This window comes from Chaetodon trifascialis, chromosome 14 (genome assembly GCF_039877785.1).
Source record: "Chaetodon trifascialis isolate fChaTrf1 chromosome 14, fChaTrf1.hap1, whole genome shotgun sequence".
NCBI classification, from domain to species: Eukaryota; Metazoa; Chordata; class Actinopteri; order Chaetodontiformes; family Chaetodontidae; genus Chaetodon; species Chaetodon trifascialis.
Window position 1 is genome coordinate 22,534,002 of NC_092069.1, and position 22,385 is coordinate 22,556,386.

Below are 22,385 nucleotides of genomic sequence, written 5' to 3' on the forward strand. Positions count from 1 at the left end.
TATTTGCAATAAATAACTTTCATTGTTGCATGGAAGCAATACCAACAACTCAGCAAAAACAGTGCACCCAGGAGCAAAGTAACCTCACATGTGGAAGAAACCATTAAAAAATCAACATAAAAAACAACTACATCATACAGCTTTGTGCCAAAATATACAGAAAAGAAAAGGAATATCTAGTTGCGAGAGAAGCCAACCTCGACAAGTCCGACACACACTGACTGGACACTTGGCCACAGCGAACACAGAGCACAGGAAGAACATGGCGCGCCTTCTCCGAGACAAAATAAACAAATAGTAGCTGACTTTAAAAGCAGTAGTGGCATTATTCGTTTATGCTCATAGTTTACCCTTTATAGAATTGTATTAAAATAGTTTCTGCATGTTTTCTGTTGTAATCTTACTCCTAAACCTTCTACCATCCTACTGACGTCTACAGCAGCCATTTCAAAATCCCTTCAAAGGAAAGGATTAAGGTTTAGAAATGAGCTTTATCATTCTAGAGAGACTACGGTTGTTAAAAATATATTTTTTAGCAGTTTCTCCCCAGGCCTCCTTGTGATTTAACAAAAACACACAAAGTGAAGGCTGACAACTCCGCCCAGCTCTGTTGTGCACGCCCACCCGAGGAGGGCCTGTGGATGGGAGACGGCTGTAGAAAAATACTTCTCCTTTAGGTCACTCCTCCCTCAGCGTTGGACTTTTTCCACTGCGTCTTGTCCAGACTGGACAAATGGATCTGCTGTAGTCAACGGAGTCTAGACTAATACTTTCAATCTTTCAATGAATACTTAGCAACTAGGATTTTAAAAATGATCATTGCACTGTTGACTTAAGTCACCGTGAGGAGAAAAAAAAAAAAATCAGTCCTCTTGTGATTAACGGACGTTAGTAGCTTATTAGCAGACCCCCGGGAAAAGTCGTTAGCTCTGTTGTGTCTTAAGTGTTCACGTTGAAGAAACTACAGTCTCCTGTATGTGAAAAGTAAACAAAGATTGTGGACTTTGGCTTGCAGAGGTCATGGTGGAGAAGAGGGATATACAGGAAGTAGGCATACTGTAAGTGTTTGAGGGAGGATGTGAGGGGAGTCGCCCCCGCACCCGTATGTTTGCTACATGTTCTACTCCCTTTGCAAACGGAGCCATGGCTCTCATACCTGGGGAGGAGATTACTGCATGGGCTTAGAGGTACAGGAGAGAATTGAATCCAGCAAATAATCTGCTTTTAGCTCATTTCTCACGAAGCATAATGTTGAGTTGTAAAGCAAAGAAAGGGTTTAAATCTGAATAGAAGTGATAACAGTGCGTAATTCACTGCTAGGCCTCCCGAACAATGATGCTTCTGAAGCCCATTCAGTCGTAATACACCTGTTAAATCCTCTCAGAGCGCAGAGGCCGCGGTCCCAGGTATCAGAACCAAGCCTGCGTTTGGTTTGGTTTAGTGTTATATTATGTCTCGTTGCGATCAGTCACCACATGCAAGTACAACATTTACAGTCTGGGCCTCGTGCACGAGGGCATGCTACACATTCACCAGACGGTCACATTGAGGCGCAGGCAGAGACCACAAACACACATTCGAACACACATACTGTACATGCACTCACGCATACGCACAAAGCAGATAATATAGTACTGTACAGTCCAGTGTCAGAGGCATGGCGACGCCTGAATTCACCGTCTTGTTTTGGCTGAGCTATGAATGCAAAGCGGCTGGATTCTTTTGGCTGAGCTGGGAGGTGAACTTAATGGGGAAGGTATTTTGGCTGAATGTGGAATACACGTTTTTGTGTGTGAGACAGAGTGTGCAAATGTTTCAGGATGTGCTGTTTTTCTCAATCCTATCACCAGACAGACCCTTGATATTGGACAATTCTGCAAGAGCTCAGATTACGTTCAGCACTGACAGTTTTTTTTTAAAATATGTTTCTACAACATGGTGGTTAATATCATTTTAAGGTCGTGGTTGTTATCATCACTCCCCACTGCCCAGAGGCCAGAGCCTACATGCCAAACATATTCTACATTCACAGAACAATCCCTTCCTCCGTGTGGCTGAACTGTGGTTAAAGTTAGGCAACTACAACAAATGACTTGGTTTAGGGAAAAAAGTGCCAAAATTGTCAGTCGTAAGTCCAATTCCTCTGCACTGCAACCCTAAAAAGAGTCATTTTTATTTCACCACATGAAGGTCTAAAGGCTGTTTCACAGGGGTACAGCTATGATAGGGAAACATTACGTTCATTATCTTTTCATCTTTGTTGGACTAAAGGGACTCAAACTTAGAAATACTGGAATCAGCTTGTAAAATATAGATCATGTGCAGCTTTGAATTGTAAACTCATGATACCACTCAAATTTACAGAGAGATACCTCAGTGTCGGCCATGATGGGTCTCAAACAGGCCTCACCCATCCACATCCCCGGCTTCAACACCTTCATGTTCTTTTAGGCTACGAAAGGGCTCACCGCGCTCTGCAATGGCGAGCTGCAGAATCGTCCAATATGGGTGTTTTTTGGGATGGGTATCACAATCACGTCACTGGATGACACAAAGGGGTCTATTACAACATGAAGGAAAGGTTTTTTTTTTCCTTTCTGAGCGTGGAGAGATGTGAGAGGAGCAGAGGTAGGGTGGGGGTTTAGCGTGGCATCCTTAGATTTAGTGCATTAGACAAATAAGGCTTCCCCGGAAGGGACAGATGCAGCAACGGGGGGCAAGAGGAAACGGTGCAAGGACAACAATCAGGGCCTACAGCAGCGGCTATTGTAGAAGTGCCCCCACCCTCAACATAACAACAGTATGCTTTTTGGTGTATGCCACAATTCCTTATAGTGCCATGAGTGCATACATTCTTAGTATGGAATCAACCCCTTAGCCTTGGCAGCATTAGCTTTCAGGTCCTACGCACTGGGCTCTACCTGACCATGATTTGATTGATTTTCACAATATCTCTTCAGGGTGCAGCAGCAGTGTAGGTAACGTGTAAAGAGTGGGACTTCAACACTAGCTACATGCATGAAACTGAAGAGGTAAGGGCAAGAGGGAGGTTCATTCAGACCAGTGTGGGAGTTGGAGCAGAAGCACAGGGAGGGCAGTAAACGCTCCGGTGGCAAATCAGAAAAGCGACAGCAGACACCCTGAGGTGAAACAGGAGCTAATGGATCGTCAGGCCCCCGAACAGATGGCCGTTTCACGTCCTGATTGAAAACCAATCCTGGCTTTTGCAAGAGTCGCAGCCCCTCACTCACACAAGGCCTGATGAATATCAAGAGCGGGACGAGGTGGCAAATAGGTGAAGGAAGAGTTGGGCTGGAAGAGCAAAGGAGTGGTGGAAGTAGAGGATAAAAAAAATAGTGGAGAAGAAAGGAGGAGGGAGTAAGAAAGCAAAGGAGGGGAGGAGAAAGATGGATTTCAGTTCACTCGATGTGAAAGTTACACTTGTTTTCAACACAGTCCTTCTATTGTAGGACTGTATGAAAATTATTGGTGTAGGGAGGTGAGTTAAAACACATTTACACATATTATTTTTGTATTTGATCCTGCTTCTCTTTGCTTCTTGCAGTTAGTCTAGAAATCTGAGGAAAAAAACATTTCCTGCATTGAATGAACTGAAACGTGCTCCTTCCCAACCCCGGGAACCAGCAGAAGCTGCATCGACAGAGAGAGAAGCACACAGGAAAGACTGAGCAGACAATATGACATTCATCACAACAAACCATGCAGGTTGTCAGTTAGGATTCAACCTGTTCTCCCTTTCTGTTACGACATCCACTCTCTCCTCTTTTCGGGTTCGCAGATGAGCTGACGAGCACGTGTTGCATTGCACCATGAGCTGCTTTGTTGCCGGTGGATTGATTTTGAGCTTCGTGCTGGGGAAGGAGTGGGAAGAACAAAACGAAACAAATACCTACACACACACACACACACACACACACACACACACACACACACACACACACGGTAAAACAACCCCGAGAACACACTTTACGTCTACACACACAGACGTGAGAATGCAAAAGGTGGAGTTTGATTGCACGGACACCCTCACGCACACACGCAGGCAAAAATTAAAGTAGAAAACAGACAGAATCAGAAACTCACATACACATACAGTAGATGAAGGCACTATTGCAAGCAAAGTCCAAGTACTATTTGTGACAGAAAACATCAACACCCTCTTCCCAGTCCGGTCCTGAATCCCTTGGGCTAGATGTTAGGGGTCAGGGGAAATATTTAAAGCAGTTTTTGATGTTTAAGAACGTTTTTTGGGTGCTTCTGAGAGCATTTGTTGTCCTGAACAACAAAGGGGAGAAACAGTAAGACCTGCACATAGGAAATACCTCGTGTTTGGCTTTTGGGGTCATCTAAATTTCCTGTCTGTCTGTGTTGAAACAGGAAGAGAGGTGCTGATTCATCTGCCCCTCGCTCATCACCTTCTCCTCTCCTGCATCCCGTACATTCCTACACATTAACAGCCGACTGATTGCTCAGTGCAGAATCACGCTTCACGGCAAAGTGCGACACATCATACTTTATCTCTCGCTGAGTCTACACTTTTCTATGTGGCCTTTCTGTGCGTGGGATGTGGACTCCAGTAAGTGAATAACAAGTGACTGTGACGAGACACTCATGACCTTGACGTCCACATTTGCTGTGTGAGCCAAGCGCTGTGGAGTTAAGGTGAAAGAGGAGTCCTTCCACTGCCAAGAAACTATCTAGCCCAAGGATTAGACACACAAACAAACACACACACACATGCAGGCATGCACACACACAAGCACACAAACCCACGCACGCGATCATTCATGCACTCACGCTACTGTTCCCCTCCCTCTCCCCAGGCAGCAGACAAGGCAGTACATTCAGTGTAACACAGAGTCAGTCCCTTCAGAAATCCATCGGATCCTCCTCCGCGAGGCCGTGATTGGCAATGGTCCTGCCTCCACCTTTCGATGGTGTCCCACCACTTTCGGGTTTCGCCTCGGGGGGCGGGGTGAGCCCCGACCCCGCCTCTGGCGCGCCCCAGGCGTCGGTAGTAGGCGGGTAGAAGTCATCGTCGAAGCCGCAGAAGCCTTCGTCCACGCCTTGATCGTAGCGCTGGTAGGTGGAGGCGTGCACCTCGTTCTCTCTGGCCGTGATCTCCAGCGTGCTGTTCCACATGCCATAGCCGAAGTAGATGAGCACACCTGAAGGGACCACGGACAAATATCAATAGGTACGCACGTGCATTCTGTATATAACTTACAGCTCAAAAACAAATTGTGAGTAAACTCTCCATCAACTTAAGAACAGTTCATCCCACTCTGAGTGAGTCAGAGGAATACGACAGTCCTACTCACACAGTAAAAAACCACACAGATGTCCACCAGTGTTTGTGTGAGAACAAAAACAGCTCTGCTGGACACCTGCCTGCAGAAACCCTGTCTTTACAGGAGCAGTAAGAACTACAGAGGTGACAGGGCTTGGTCAGAGCACACACAGACACATGCAGACCGAGGCAGGAAGCAAAAGTGAGATGAGACTTCCTCGCTGTTCCGTTAAAAAACAAAAAAACAAACAAAGCGAGTAAATGAGACAGATTTTACTGTCTCACTCAGCCAATAAGAGATGAGTCATGAAATGTATCGCTCCATTGTTTTAACATCAAAACATGGTCAGCTCCCATCTGTCCAGGATGACAGAAATCCTGTCTTAGAATATGGCAATAAAAGACAAAAAAACCTCATCTGAACCAATCACTCAGTGAGGCGCTCGCTTACCCACGATGCACCAGATTGAAAATCGTATCCAGGTGATGGCGGACAGTTTAAGCATGAGGTAGATGTTGACCAGCATGGCTGAAGCGGGAACAAAGGGCACACAGGGCGCCATGTAGGGCAGCCGCTTAGGGTTCTCTGGCTGCTGGAGGATGATGATGATGAGCAGGGCGATGATGATGATAAAGAAGATTAATAGCAGCAAAGCCCACCAGTGACCCTCCCCAATACTGCTCGACCCTGGAAACGAGGAGAAAAGACAGAGAGGTTTAATTTATCGTTCCACTAAACTCTAGTTTCCTGTCTGAACGTGTTTGTGTGTTCTCACCAAAAATGATGAAGGAGCAGAAAGCGAAGATGAAGATGAAGAGGAGGAGGACACACACGGTGACAGTTTTCCCCGTGGCCGGAGTCGGTCTGTCCATCTTTCCCGGGAGGCCCAATCGGATCCTCATGGTGTAGTAGCGTGGTCCAATGAGCTTCTTCAACCGCCGGGACATCCCGCCCTCTGACTCCTCCGCCTCAATGCCGGTGGTCATGTCCACCGTGCCGTAGTTTGGGTGGCTGGCAGTGTAGGCGTTTTTATCCGGCTTGCCTATCAGCATCTCGTTGTCGCCCAATGACGGCAGGTTTTTGGCTCCACAGGTGTTCGTGGGCGGGCCTCCGTACTCGTCTGCTTCGCTGGTTGGTGAACAGGCGTCTTTCTCGCACTCGGCCAGGACGCCTTCCTTCCTCTTGTTGTTCTGCTCCTCAGACAGGAAGTTCACGAAGCCGTGGATGTCGCCCTCAGGTTGGTAACGCAACAGGAGTACGCAGAGGCTCACCTGCAGGCCAGGAGGGGGAGCAGTTGTCACAAAAACAGATTTTCTTCCAGCAGCAGAAGAAGAATTGGTTCAAACATTTTGTTCTGAGGCAAACGACTTCTGCATGTTAACTTCTGCATTGCTGATCAGCATTTCATACATACATCAGAACCAGCAGCTCACTGGTGTTTCAGCCGATCAGCTACCAGCTGACTAGATCCAGAGATCAACACTCGATCCGTCACCGTGACCAACTGCTTATACGTTAAACCTTTCGGTATTGTTGCTAAAGCGCGCTATTACTGTATGTTAACAGCTATAATCTGTATGATTCGTGTGTCGGGGGATTAGGTTTCCCAGCAAAATCCCTGTTGCTTTGCACAATCCTTCAAAGGGCAGAGCCTTCTTCACCAAATCTGACATTTGCAAAACAAATTAAATTCCTTGACTTCATGTAAGTCTCAGACTAAAGACCAAATCATAGAGCTAAGCACAAAATACACATCTACGATTGGTTCCCATCAGAAAAGACTGAAGTGTAAATCTCAGTGAGCTAAATATAGTGATGCTTGCACCACGCATGTGCCCATATGGTCTATATGGATGTGTCTAGCATCATCCTCCGCCACTCACCAGGGTGTAGGCCAGCAGGGTTCCTATGGACATCATCTCGATGAGGTCTCTGAGGCTGACCAGGAGGGACAGCAGGGCAGCCAGAAAGCCCGACACCACACAGGCAACAGCAGGGGTCTCTGTGTAGGAAGACACGTTGGCCAGGAACCTGAAAACACAAAAATGAGGAGCTTGAGATCCAGCTGTGCACATTATTTAGACTGAGATTAAAGAGAAACACTATGAAATAACCGTGTTGACTGACTTAAACAGCAAGCCGTCCCCTGCCATGGCATAGATGACCCTGGGCATGGGGAACAGGGACCCCAGGAGGGACACAGTGAGTCCGGCTATGGAGCCCACTGCCACGATATACTTTGCGAACATACAGCCGTGCACGGCAAACATCTCCATGAGCGGCGCGTCTGCGTCGATCTCATTGTACGGGACCATCAGGGTCAGGATCACAGAGACCTGGATGGAAGAGGGGTGAATACAAACGGAGAGCAGAGTTCCATGTTGGAATATCAAAAAAAAATAATCTAACTCGATGTTCATCGTGATATATTGCTAAAATACTGCAGAGAGGAGATATTTCAATAATTAAATGTTGCTTTATCTAAAGCTGCTGTATGGATAATTACGTATTTTGGGATTTGGCGCCCCCCAGTGGTGGTATAAGAAACCACTGGCAGACCCCAATGCAGTCACTCTCAAATATATTTAAGTGTACACCAGAAGTCTTTGAGTACCACTTATCAATACTTGAGTGTACTTGAAGTGTAAATTGGCACAACTTTTTACAAATTTAAAGTGTCCTGAAGTACACCAGCGAAAACCAGGATTCATGAGCAATCAAAATACACTTGCAGTACAATTGCATAATATCACCAAAGTGTTGGAAATATACTTAAATATACTTCAAATGAATTCAAATTAAAGTATACTTTAATTAAGCATGCTAACAGTGTTTTACACTTAATTAAAGGACTTAATTACATTTCTTTTTTATTTGATTAAATGTTTTAATGGAGAGTATTTGTAATTTAGTATACTTTTTAAAAATACAATTTACTACTTTGAAAGTACTTTGAAATACCACTTTGATTTAATGACGTCTATTTAGAAGTACGCTTTTTAAAAGTATATGTTAAACATACTTTAAATTAAGTCTACTTGCAATGACTTTTCTATGCTTAAACTATATTTCTAATACACTAAAGTACTACTACTACTGCTACTTGACATGGGAAAGCTCAGAACAGCTCGTAACAGTGGTGTAATCCAGTGTTTTCTCAACCTCATCAGAATAATTTGATGCTGTATATGAAGCGCTGAGCTGCGACCTTACAGTCTAACTTTACACAGCGAGCACGCCGCACATCGCATTACATGCAGAGTGTTCATTAGTCATGCCTCTCTCTCGCTGTGTGTGTGCGTGCGCGATTTTGATCCTCGCGTCTGACGTGTGAAATCATGCAGGGCCATCTGTCACTGATACCGTGCTGCGAAAGGGGGATTTGCATGAGCAGATCGCAGAAGGAGAGAGGGCAGGAGAGGAGAGAGGAATGATAAAAAGACTAACCCTCGCGGAGGAGGATCGAGAGATCAGTTTCGCCCTCGTAGCCTGGTGCCCTTTGACCCTTCGTCCTATCTGGGCACAGGCTGACTGTAATCCAGAGTGAATCCCACGACAAATCCCGGTTAGACGCATTTGTTTGATCTAGCTGATCCCAAACTGCATCCTACAGGGCCCACGTCAGCTAGTTTAACATTCACGTGACCCATCAGGATCAAGGTTTCCCGAAAATACCAAACAAATGAAAAGAGCTCGACTAATTTTGACGATTTTGGAAGAAACTATAGTGAAACTTTCACTCTGCAATTCAAGTGTTCTGTAAAATCAATGCCAGCAGAAAAACGGCATGTGCTTCATTAATAAAGTGATTACTGGATCTTGAAGAGCAGCAGCTGGAGGATCTGATGGGAGCGAGAAAGATGCCCACAGAGTGTTTGATCAAAGAAAGATGGAGATCAATAGAAGCTGAGAAAGGAGACGTGACAGCGCGGTGGAGGAGTGAGGTGGAGAAATGGGCGCGGCTGGAAGACAGAGAGACAGAGCGAAACGAGGTTTTCACAGAGAAGTAGTTGAGTTCTGAAGTTGATGCAATCTTCGGCCCCGGGCGATGCCGAAAAAATTCTCCTCCCTGATAGGCCGCCGTTACACAGTACCCATAGCAACAACCATCCAGCAGGAGTCAGAAAGGGCTGTGCAAGTTGAATACGTAAAGATCAGAGATTAGATGCACGCCCACGCAGCCCGAGTGCAGAGGGAGGCATCTCCATGTTTGATCTTTCCATCCTTCTGTCAGACGCTTCTCAAATTTTGGATCAGGTTGCATTTACAAGTGGTTTGATAGCAGCTCAGAGGTAACGTTAAAGCATGAAGGTGAAGAATGGGAAATAAGCAAGCAGCAGCAGAAATGTGCCGTCTTCACACTGAGATTAAGGATCGTGTCGCATGATGACGTGTTCGCACGACCGTTATTTATGTTAACATCCGCTCACGTCCATTACATCTGTGCAAATATGTTGTGCAATATAATACGTTTTACTTTATTTATTTTTTCTACTGTGTATTAGTACAAAACACTGTATTTATTATTCATATTTGATTCATGTCCAGATCAATATGGCAATAGTTTTTTTATACTCTTGCATATAATGTACATATATATAGTTGATTTTATTCTGTATTTTTTTTTTATTGCGTTTTATGTTCTTTTTTCTATGTCTCTTTAAATTCTTTGCTGTCTGTAACAATTTAATTTCCCCTGCATGGGATTAATAAACTTTTATCTTATCTTCTGAAGAAAATGACTGAAACGTGTAATTGTGTTTGGTTCTCAGTGATTTAAATGCAATACTTTAGTCAAATTAGTTTTGAAATGTTTTTAAAAACTACGGTATGTGGGTGTATGAATAAGAAGCTGTGATTACAGCCTGCTGCCTTCCCACTAACAACGTGATCACATTTATGTGTGAAATTAAAATTTGATTTTGTAACGCTGGAGTCACTGAGCCAAATCATTACACTTACTTACAACAACTGCTTAGTTACTGAAGTAACACACGATTAATGCTCTGCAGTCTTAAATGTCATTACCTCTGAGGCGCTAATGAAGCTTTTACTGTGGCTGTTTGTGGTTTTCGGGGGAACTCACAGAGACGTAGGCAGTCAGGCAGGTGATGAGTGAGGCAGTGATGGCGTAGGGGATGGAGGTGTTGGGGCTCTTGGCCTCCTCGCCTGTTGTAGCGATGATGTCAAATCCAATGAAGGCATAGAAACAGGTGGCTGCTCCCTGCATCACCTGAAACAAGCCACAGAAGCAAAGGGGGCATGTTAATGGGATGTCCTTCCAACAGAAATAAAAACTCAAACTGACCTGAAAATGGTGCAATGTGAGGCAATATGCAATTTTTCACATATAAGCATGTCATTATTTATTGTGTACACTGTTTAACTAATGAACTCCTCATCAGTTTAACCAGGAAGGCCATCTTTGGCTAGAAATCCTACATGCAACATATCTCTACCATGTTCTCTCGTAGCCTGCTACTGTTTTTGCGTCGTCCCTGACACATAAATAAGTAAAATAAAAACAAATAAAGCTGATAATCTGCCAGCACACCTGCCTTTCAGCCTCACTGTTTTATTCAGTGACTTAGCGTGTGTGTGTGTTTGCATGCGTGTGCCTACCCCCGACCAGCCAAAGGGCAGGAACCTCCCCTCGTCCCAGTTCTCTCCGCTGACGAAGAACAGCCCGGCGATCATCATGAACACCCACACCACGAGGTTGATGACGTTCAGCACGTTGTTGAAGCCCACGGAGTTCTTCACTCCCAAGGCCACGATCACCGTCACCAGCAGCGCTATCAGCAGCGCCAGCAGGTCTGGGTACGACTGCTCCCCCTTACCTGAAGCACACACACGCAGAGTGTGTCAGAGGAATGGTGGATCAGACTACACAATGTTTTTGTCTTTGACGATGGTCACCATGTCAGATCTATGGGTCACAGGGTCATAAACTCTTGCCATGTCTTGGTTGGGTGACCTATTGATTCTTTCAAGGACACATGGACGATTACAAAGCTTGATTTTTAGGTAGCCATCAGGAAATTTCCACAAAATTGTGTCTATTTTCTTGAAACATCGAATGAGAAATTTGCAGCATCAACTAAAGTAATTTTAAGGAATGCACAATAAAACAATTTCTTAATAATTACAGCTTGAAGCAACTCACAGAGGAACATGCAGAGGAAGTCGGTCTTTGTAAATATCCTCAGGTGGTCACACGCCCACGCACAGAAACTAACGAGACTTATTTTGAGCTGAATTCCACACTTTCCCAGAGGTGTGGAGAAACAGCTGTTTTTATCCAGCAGGAAAAGGAAACGTTAACTTTCCATTATGTTGTGGAACATCTGGCCGTGCTGCTTATCATGTGACCACAACCACCGCTTTGTCAGCGTCCAACAGGAAGAGGCTGTCAGGGCGGTGTCATCCACAAAGACGGGGCTGGCACACGCGTCGGGTGTAGCATTACACCAGATTAGCAGGCATTCCCCTCACGGTGCGGTTTATGACCTGGAAAACTGTGTCGCATGAATCATTTAGGAATCCAAGATGCTGCCGCCGCCGCTTTCCATAGTGACACGATTCCCGAGATAAGCAATGAAACATCATTTGGACGCTCCCTGTGAAAAATCTGATAAGGACTGGATGATTTCCCAGATGGTGTTATTTCTTCTTTTTTTTAATTGGGCTTTAAAATATGTGCTATCATTTAAAAACAGAAGCCCTTTGAGACAAACAAAACCGTTCCTGGGATACAGATGGTATTATGCTCCTGTTAGATGCTGAGAAGGTAGTTTGTGACAGTGAGTGCTTCTTTGGGTCAACCGGCATAGCTGTCATCCAACCCAGAAGAACTCAGGTACAAAGCGTAGAAATTTAGCCAAACTGCATTGAAAACCCCACCAGGTTTGGTCCTAAAAATATAACAAACATCCCCTCTTGAGTCAGAAAGAAGCTCTTGATGGCTCCACATTTACAAAAATAGGATTTGTATAACAAAAAGGCAGCTCTGCAGTTGTTAGCGTGTCATTACGAAGACAGAAAATGTGTGAAAATGCTCTAAACTCCTCCTGCGCTCACACCTTCTTCGTCAATAATCCTTGTGTAGGCCACTGGCTTTGAAAACAGTGGTGTCACTCCAAAGTTTTCACGCTTTAACAACCAAACCAGATGACATTTCTCAACGATTGAATCATCTAAATGTAGCCAAGACACTTTACAAGCTTCAAAGGTCTTGGTCAGAAATGTTTATCTCAGCACCTCTGAACATTTCTAAGGTTTTTAAAAAGTGTATGTCTACAGGTGACACTCTTCAGGCTGAATTTAAGCATATTGGCACTTTGGGATGAAAGTTTTATTAGATAGGTGATATACATAAAAATGTCAAGGCATGTCAAAGTACCTCAAAAGTGTCTGACAGGCCTCAGAGGGCTTTAAAGCGACACCTGCTTGACATTTGACTTTGATGGTAGACTGTAGCTGATGGATTCAGACTACAAATATGGAGTAAAAGACTCCAATTAAATGTCTGTTGGCAATGAAGAATAAGTTAAATGAGGACAGAGCTGAATTCCTACTAGTCGGCCCTAAAACAAATAGAGATCTGCTGTTTAATAATCAGGGGAAATTAACTCCCTGAGGTTATAAATCTTGATGTCATCATAGATTCAAATCTAATATTCAAGTCCTGCATCAACAAGGTGATGAAAACTTCATTTTTCCACGTAAACGTAACTAAAGTACGACCATTTTTAAGTCAAAAAGACACCGAAAAACTGATTCATGCCTTTATTTCAAGATGACTTGATTAGCTCAGCTCATTGAAAACTCCTCAGTTTGGCCAAGAGGAGAGAGCACATCAGTCCAGTTTTAGCTGCTCTGCACTGATTTCCTGTAACATTCAGGGCTGATTTTAAGGTCCTCCTCCTCGTATACAAAGCCCTTAATGGGCCAAGCTACATCGCTAACTCCCTTGTTTATTATTTGCCTTCAAGTACACTGCGACCATCTGCTGCTGGTCTGCTTGAGGTTTCCAGCGACAGTGGAAAGATAATCAGGATGCAGCCTCTGTCGCCATGACGTCTCGATACAGCTCTGAAACCTTTGTGCTCGTCCACTCACCCAATCCATTGAGCGTTCCAATGTTTGTAATCATGAAGTTGCTGATGCTGTGATTGGCCAGCGAGTCGGCCATGCTGCTGAGAGCCGACGCCCCCGCTGCCGTCCCAATCAGATACTCCAGAATTAAGTTCCAGCCGATGAAGAACGCCACGCACTCGCCCACGGTCACGTAGCTGTACGTGTAGGCCGAGCCCGTGGTTTTAGGCACCCGCACGCCGAACTCCGCGTAACACACCCCTGTGGGGCAGAGAGGGAACACACACATTCATTCACACGCTGCGTTATCATCAAGTGAGAGACTGAGCTGGAGGTTTTGATGGGAGCATTAAGCCCGTACTAAGACCTCCCTCGAGTCCCTTTAATATTATAGCTTCGCCCGTGTAATGTCTTTGACCTTGTTCTTATTGCATAGGCTCTCCATATGAATCATATCAGTGTGATGGTGATGAGAAGTACAGTAACCTTTACACTGCAGCCTATAGTATGATATAGTCAGCCTAGTGTGTGTGTGAGTGTGTGAAAGAGACAGAAAGTGAGTGTTTAAGGGCAGAAGAAAGTCACAAAATGCACGTGTGCATCCAGTCTCACCTGACAGTATAGAGGCCACAGCGGCGATAATGAAGGACACAATGACCCCCGGACCGGCCATCTCCTTGGCGACCAGCCCCGAGACCACATACATCCCCGTCCCGACGCAGCTGCCCACACCCAGCGACACCAGGTCCACCGTGGACAACACCCGGGCCAGCCTGGTGCCATGCGAGCTGGTGCCCGACATGGCCGAATCCAACATGGACTCCACAGGTTTGGTCCTCAGGACGCGGGACGCGAAGGTGTTCCACCCCGCGGCCCATTGTACCCTCCGAGGGTCCAGCTTCCCTACCAGACCGCTCATACTGAGGGCTAAAGGTCAAGGGTCAGAGTTAAAGGGAAGGACGAGTGAGAAGTTCTTTCTCTGATGCTCTTTCTTCTGCAGTTTCACTGACAACAATGACAGCACTGCGGAAGAGGAGTCAGTCCTTATCCAACGACGGAAGATTCAAAAGATCTGCTTTTGTCTCGGCTCGTTCAACCCTCTCGTCTCGCTTTACTGGAAGGCCATCTCGCTTCTTCCCCGCATGGTGAGAAAGTTATCTGCAAAGCAAAGGTGGGATGAGTTATTTTTGAAGCATTTCACAGCACATTGCCTCCTATCATCCATCTGACACAGTGCTTACTATGGAGCATACACGCCAACACGCCGGAGCCCGGCGGTGGAGACGCATTGCACATTCGTCCACAAATGAAGCGTACCTGAACGAGGAAGCAGCTAATTAGCAGCCCCCTCCCTGTAGCACAGTTGCTATAGTAGCCAGGCTCATTAGTGGCAGCAGTGGACGTTAAATATTTTTTTGTTGATGAGGGGGAGACGGAGCAATATGTGGAATCAAATTCACATACCAGACTGTAAAGAGAATCAAACAGGGCTGCCATGATTTCACTCACATCTCCAAAACTTCTCGTTTGCATTACAAAGTGATTAACTGTCACAACTCATGTCCTGTTTACATTACAGATGCACACGTACATGTAGAATCAGTGGACCTCTCACAGCATGTATCTCTGCTCCTCCACACCTTTATCACACTACATCTAGACAGCTTACAAGCTGGAAATTAAACAGCAATAATTTAGGATAATTATTTGTCCAATGCAAAAACCAGCCATTCACACTCACACCTAAGGACAATTAAGAGTCACCAATTAACCTAATGAGCATATTTTTGGTCTGTGGAAAGAAGCCAGAGTGCCCGGAGAGAACCCACGCGTGCACGGGAAGAACATGCAAACTTCACACAGAAAGGCCCTGCCCGACCCGGGGATCGAACTGGCGACCTTCTTGCTGTGAGGCACACGCACTACCTGCTGTTCCACCGTGCCGTCCACTAAAAAGAATTTGACTTTCAAAACAATTACCTGGTAATTTGTCTCCTACTACAAAAAACCTTCAGCTAAATGGAGCAAAAAAGTAAATAAGTGAATAAACTACTTATAAATAAGCACCAGCGACTTGTCCATGACTTCAAATCAAATAGCAAAAACTGGCCTGAAAGTCAGACATTTCCCTTATTATTAGTTATTTGGTAATTATTTATGTAATTAGAACAATATTTCTGTCCATAAATTACACATTAACCAAAAAGTAGTTAAAGTTAGCTCAATTTTAACTAATTATAAAAGTACATGCTGTACATTAATTACAAGTCTGGGGAAAGTATAATTAATATTCTAAACTAATTATAGTATCAGTGTAGTTAATGCATGAGTTATTATTCTGCCAACGCCAACTTTTCCAGTAGGTACATTCTGCTGATAATATTGTTGTACTTTTACTGAACTGGTTATGATTTTGAATGCACGACTTTTACTTCTAAGGCATCTTTTTCATCGTCGTATTGCTGCTTTTCATTATTCGACAGTCATGGAGAATTATACTGCAGCTACGAAAAGAGATAAAGAAACTGAAAAAGCTTTGCATGTCAGGAAAACGAAACCCTTAAAATGTGTCAATTTTGAGTGCAGAATAATTATAATAATTATTTATTGGAGTTCAGCAGTGATGCACCACAACCGACCAGCAGAGGCTTTCTTATACGCAGCCTTTCAACAGCGTCTCTGATGTCATGGGACTAACAGCGTGAGAGGAGAGTCTGTTGAAAAGAGCTGTAATAGGCATCAATTGTAGCTCCGTCCACCTCTCTCTCCTTCTCTCTGTGAACTAACACTCTCCATTCACCCACTTTGAACAACAAGCACAAGTTACTAAACTAACACAGGCTCACACACGGCGCACCCACATCGCCTCTCAGCTGTAATATGAGCCACTCACACAGATGATGGCTGCAATTACCCAGCTGTTTAACGAGAGGAGGCCGGGGCTGCTATTGTTGTTGCACTTAGCGCGAGCATGTGGAGGGAGAGGGAAAAAAGGTGATTTATTTTGTGTGTGATGATGAGCGTCAGGTGGGGCGGGGCTCTTAACCCATCACGAGGCCGACTCACAGGTATCCTGGTTATACTGTAATGAAATTGAATTTAGCAATTTACTTTCAGAGGGAAAGTTGAGGAAGACGTGACGTGAAATGGGCCAAATGAACAGTGATTTAAATAAATGGCAGAGGAAGCGTTTTCCACTCGTAACAAACAAACTAGCATTAATCACAGTCAAAATATGAACCTTCATCAAACTCAAAAGTCGGGGTGGAAATGAAAGTCACACAGGAATCGTGATTTTCCTGCCATCCAGAAAATGATCATTAAGGTTTCTCCATGCTATATTGATGGAAACAGAATAGGAGAAGCACCTTCCAGAGGATGTACAACACACACACACACACCAGAGCAGCCCTCAGTAAGGAAGCCTTTGAGTACATTTTTGACATTACTCACACAATATTTGCCAGATGAAAGCCTCGGAAACTATTACACATCACATCACAACACAATCAGTCAGAGACTAAAGTTAGCAAAGTCCACCGACGCACAAGCGCCAGCGAACGAGCTGGAAATTACTCCCAACATCACCTGTTTCATTTCAAAAGCCCTGCACCCAAATGGCTCTGCGGATAATGACGGGCTTCAGCAGAGAGGGTATTTCACAGTGTTAACAACCGAAATCTGTTTCTATAAAAAGAACCCAGACATCCATTAGTTGTATTCAGTAAAGTGGTCTTTCATTATTCTTATACAGGCAGTAATATGTTTCCCAATTTTTAGAGCCTTTTCATGGTAGAGTTTTGACTTTTCATGGCAGGAAAAGCACAAGTGTACATTATGCTGCCGTCCATTGTACTCAGAAGTCAGAAAAAACATGTAAAAGTGCAGTAGAACGAAATGTCGGAAACTTGGTCAAGATCCATCTAGCCAGAGTTCGCCATCATGAACATGCCTGACGTCACAGCAACATGGCAGCGCACACAGTGGAGAGTAAACAGAAGTACCCTCTCATCAATTTTTACTTTATGTAGTAACAGTATCAGCTTTGTAGTTGCCATTTCTACATCTGTTCAGTTAATTTTGAAGTGTGCTAACGTGCTTGTGAAGTTCAGAGACTGGCCGACAAACACCAGAACATGCGAGACAGAACATTTAGACCGGAAGTCAGGACTCAGAAGTTCCACCTTGCAGCGTAACAACATTAACAATGGCTCCATACAGGGCTGGACGATAAAACGATAACGATATGTCTCACGATATAGACACATAATCAATATCAATAAAAAATGCGTTTGATAAAAGATTAGATTTTTTTTTTTTTCAAGAAGGTGAATCAGCTTGTGAACTTCCTGCACTAAACCTGCAGAAAAAAAGTTCTCAGGTTTCTCTCTGTTTACATTTTTACACTTTTATTTACATTTAGTGAGTGAGTGTTTTCCATGGTTGTGTTGACATTTCTTTTCCTTTCTGCCTTGATAGCTGAGGGGATTATAATCAGAGGAAGGTTAAATTTAAAATAAAAATGTTAAAATTTAATGTATTTTTCTCCTGGTCCTTATTTCAAATAGGTAATAAAAATATCAATAATTATCGATATCGACCGATATAAAACACTTACATCATGATACTTTATCATGATCATGATACCAGCCCTAGCTCCATATCAGGAAGTGTCCAAGTAAGCCAGGTCAACGAGTGAGCATGGACGGCACTGAGCCCTGGAACCGACACGTAATGCAGCCATCATTAGTCTTATTAGCTCTGCCTCAAAATGCCTCCTCTGAAAACGGCTGACTGCCGACAACATGCAAAAAGCAGCATGCTCGTTGTTTTTTTTAGACAATGACCTTCACCAAGAGGAGCAGCTAGCTTAACTGCCAGTTATGTCTCATACTGCAATCCAGTGGACTGAAAGCATGAATAAATGCTTCACTGGAGTCAGTCATTTCTGAAGATTCCCACCTGTCCTCAAGAGCACACTAGTGTTTAATTTAGCAGAATAATTCTATCATGACACCAAGTTCGCTCATGTTTAAAAATTAATCTCGAAGGATATTAAATTACACACTGGCTTTTTAGTGAGATGATCCACTGCAGACTGTTAACTATTGATTACACAAAAAGAGAGAATTAACAGTCTCACATGCCAGTTTGTTGCACAGGCAGCCCTAAAGGTGACCCTGAACTCAACCGAAAATCAGGAATGAGCTATGAATGACTTTTCATTATGTCACACATTACTCATGTTGTGGGGACATAAATCTGTTCACACAGTCACGCTGTAGGGACTCACCTTCCTTATGGGGACAAAACGCAAGTCCCCCATAAACCATTAAAGTTTAGGATGAAGATTTAGGGTTATGGTAGAGTAAGTCTCAAGGAAATGAATGTAAGTCTACGTATGTCCCCAAAAGTGATGGAAATGTCACTTGTGTATATGTGTGTGTGTGTGTGTGTGTGTGTGTGTGTGTGTGTGTGTGTGTGTGTGTGTGTGTGTGTGTGTGTGTGTGTGTGTGTGTGTGTAACAAGGACAGGAAAAGAAAGATTAGGAGGAAAGGATGAAGAGGATGAGCAGCAAATCTGTTTTTCATTAGAGCGCCGAGCTTTGATCCTCAGGTTGGGCTTTGTCAATGAATGTGTGTGTGTGTGTGTGTGTGTGTGTGTGTGTGTGTGCGTGTGTGTGCGTGCGTGCGTGCGTGCGTGCGTGCGTGTGTTAGTGTGTGTGTGGTGCTTTAACTGGAGACACTGCTACTTATGCACGTATCCAATCACACTCAGCAACACTGAAAACGTGGCATCTGGGGACAGGAAGGCTTGTTTTTGGATTGTGTTGCTCGCCATCGCGCAGCCTTTCATCGTCCCAAATCAAATCATGCAGGCAGCTGGCTCGTCAAAACGTCTGTTACACTCTAATATTCTTTAATATTCTCCGGCCAGTTTCGCTGACAGTGACCACCTGCCCTTTGTTGAGTCTGAGCTATTTGAACAGTCGTAGATCAACAAACGCGAGCGGCACAAAGCACCGCGGCAGCAGGTGTTCCATCTGCTCCGTGCTGAAAACCGACTTCAGTTTACCTGCAGCACTCCCTCCAATAAAGGTTAATCTCAGAACATGTGACCTTTGTGGAAACCGAGGCTCGTGTGACAAAGTGGACAACGTGTCAGCCGCACGTTCGCATGTAAACAACCAACGTCAGCAGCATTACAACTGTCACCTGTCTGTGTTCTTAACAGTTAAACCTCGCAAATAAATTAAATGAAGTATCAAATCAAGAACACCAAGCAGACCCAATGTGCTTTAATTCACAGGAAGGTAGCCACTTATTATTTTATTTATCATAATTTTGTCTGGCTCATGTGATGTTAGGAGGTCAGCATGAGCTGATGCTGTGCAACAAGGAGCTGCAGCAATCTGAGCTAATTTCATTATCTAATGTTCAGTTTTAGTTTTGTTTTTTTTTCTTTTACCATTTCTTTTGTTAATCATGAACAACAGTTAAGGAATGGATGCCACGATGTTTCGTCGCTGTGTGCAATTTATGTAATGATCCAGATTAGGGATGCACACGGTTAACTGTTTAACCGTTAACCGATAACAGGAACGTTAACCGATTAATACTAACGGTCAATTTTGTTTTTTAGCTACGTAAGTCAATCAACTCATGGGGGCGTGTCGAGTTCGTAAGTTCGTGGCTATTACAACGGACTGCTGGACCGCGCTCACAACAGAGAGCTACGTAACAATTACATGTCACTATATCGATGAGTACTGGAAAGTTAATTCTGCCGTCCTGTTAACGCAGAGCATGCCAGGTAGACACACAGCTGATAACCTCACAGCTAAACTGGTTAGTGGGAAAGTGTCCGCATGAGTCCACGACAACGCGCGCAACATCATGGCAGCCAACTCTCCCGGACGGGTCAGCTGGGACTCGATCCCCTGTTTTGCACATACACTGCAGCTGGCGGTAAATGACAGATTTAATGTGTTTGTGCATCGTGTTATTGTTGCAGCGGGGCGGCTTGTCAGGCACTTCAACCACAGCACACCTGCATGCAAGGCACTGGAGGCCAAACACGACCAAATGCAACTTCCGAAGCACCATCTTATTGTGCGCAATTACGCACAAAACACACGTTACATTGAATATTATTTTTTTTTATCTCCAGACACGCCGCGGGTCGTCCAGGTTTACAGTAAAATGGTTCGGAATGAAGCCGCATCATCCAGATAAACATTGAGCTCCATCAGAACTGTTTAAAAATCTGATTTCAGAAGCGTGAATCAGAACACACAATTAAAGAAATCACCAGCGCGCTCGCTCTCGACATAATTTAAAAAGCAATAGGAGACGATTGAAGCCTACAGTACTGTTAATTATCTAAATCTTGTAGCTTTTTTTTTTTTTTTTTTACATTTTAGATGAGTAATCTAACTATTTTCCATCATTGTAAATCTGCAGTTCGGACCGAACAGCGCCGAGTCAGTGACTCCGATTCCAACTTTTCCTTACACGGAAAGCCTTGTCGGAATGATGGGACGTTTGTGTGTCGGAATAGCGGTATTTCGGGATGGTGATATGTCTAAATGGTGGTATGTTGGAATGGCAGTATGTCAGAATGACGGAATGTCGGAATGGCAGCATGTAAGGGCATTTAAATCTTATTGGTTAACGGTTATTAATCTTTAAAGGGCGTCGGTTAACGGTCATAAAAAAAAATTAAAAATGTGCATCCCTAATCCAGATGAAGATGAAACATTTTTAGTTTTCTATTCATGTAACAGTGACTGTGTAGTCTTGCAGGCTCTCTGGTTTACAGGAATATTGCTGCAGCTGGAGCAGACAGCCTTTTAATTACACTCCAGCAATTTGGAAAATACACTTTCTCTCTTGCCAAGAGTTAGATTAGAAGATCAATAGCACTGTGGAGCTGGAGCCAGGAGGCGTTTAGCTTAGCTTCGCATAAAGACTGGAAGCGGGGGGAAACTGCTAGCTTGGCTCTGTCCAAAGTACTTGACCGTGAGGTTTTGAGGAAACCGGCAGAGACCCGCTTAAAGTCAGCATGGCGGCTGTTAGCAGGACAGAGTTACAGCAGGTTTCATTCAAAACTGCATGTTGAATAACAGTGTTTTTTCATTTGCAAATCCCCGTAAAACCACAGCTTGTCGAGTTAATTTTTCTGTTTGTGTTTGGATTGAACAATTAAGACACCGTGTGCTCAGATTTAAAAGTGAGACAGAGCCAGGTTAGCAAGTTTTCCCCTGCTTCCAGCCTTCATGCTCAGCTAGGCTAATCACCTCCAGCTCCGTAGATAATCGAAGTTTATCTGTGGAGAATGGCGTCTATCTTCTCATCTAAAGAAAGCAAATGAGCATATTTCCCAAAGTGCCAAATCACTGCTTTACGTTTGACCTTTTCTTGCTGCAGCAGGCTACTTTTACTGCCTGAATGCTCTGGATGAACGCTGATCACTATGCGCTCCCAAATCAATCAAACTCATTCCAGCACCAGTAATTCATTACATTACACATAGCGCATGCAGAAGCAGCTGGCACTTCTCCAATGGCAACATCTGTATGCTGCACCACCCCCCGACTCCGAGTACAACGGGCACGGCGCTACTCGTCTGAGCACAAACTAAAGTGCCAGTGGCAACGTTAGCTGCTGAATTATTCAATACAGTGTGGGCGCAGGCAATACATTTTATATTTATTTAGACATCCAGCCATGGAATTACTCATATTGCTGCTGCCATTTCATTAGAGGAGAAAGGAAATATAAGCATATGTGTGAAGGAAACAGCACGAAGAGAAAATAAAGCGACGCTGTGAGTAAGAGAAAGATTTGAAAAATGACTGTCATCTCCCAGTGTGTGAGCGATACACCGCTGCTGCATTTACAGCAGCCCTGTTTCACACCGACGGGCGGTGTAATAGAATCTCCACCAACATCTTTCTTCAATGTTACGGCATTA

At 44.2% G+C, this 22,385-nt stretch overlaps 1 protein-coding gene across 2 annotated transcripts in view; it reads right to left on the reverse strand.

Moving 5' to 3' along the window:
* The window catches only part of slc7a14a (solute carrier family 7 member 14a), a 32,101-nt gene continuing 9,716 nt past the window's right edge, over positions 1-22,385 (reverse strand). For both annotated transcript variants that reach the window (XM_070978934.1, XM_070978935.1), the window contains exons 2-10: positions 14,022-14,567; positions 13,434-13,670; positions 10,935-11,152; positions 10,399-10,545; positions 7,440-7,648; positions 7,196-7,343; positions 6,088-6,583; positions 5,763-5,999; positions 1-5,189 (exon numbers count right to left, since the gene is read on the reverse strand). In XM_070978934.1, coding sequence (XP_070835035.1) covers positions 4,891-5,189; positions 5,763-5,999; positions 6,088-6,583; positions 7,196-7,343; positions 7,440-7,648; positions 10,399-10,545; positions 10,935-11,152; positions 13,434-13,670; positions 14,022-14,328 — 2,298 coding nt within the window. In that variant the 5' untranslated portion in view covers positions 14,329-14,567 and the 3' untranslated portion in view covers positions 1-4,890. The remainder of the gene's footprint in view (positions 5,190-5,762; positions 6,000-6,087; positions 6,584-7,195; positions 7,344-7,439; positions 7,649-10,398; positions 10,546-10,934; positions 11,153-13,433; positions 13,671-14,021; positions 14,568-22,385) is intronic.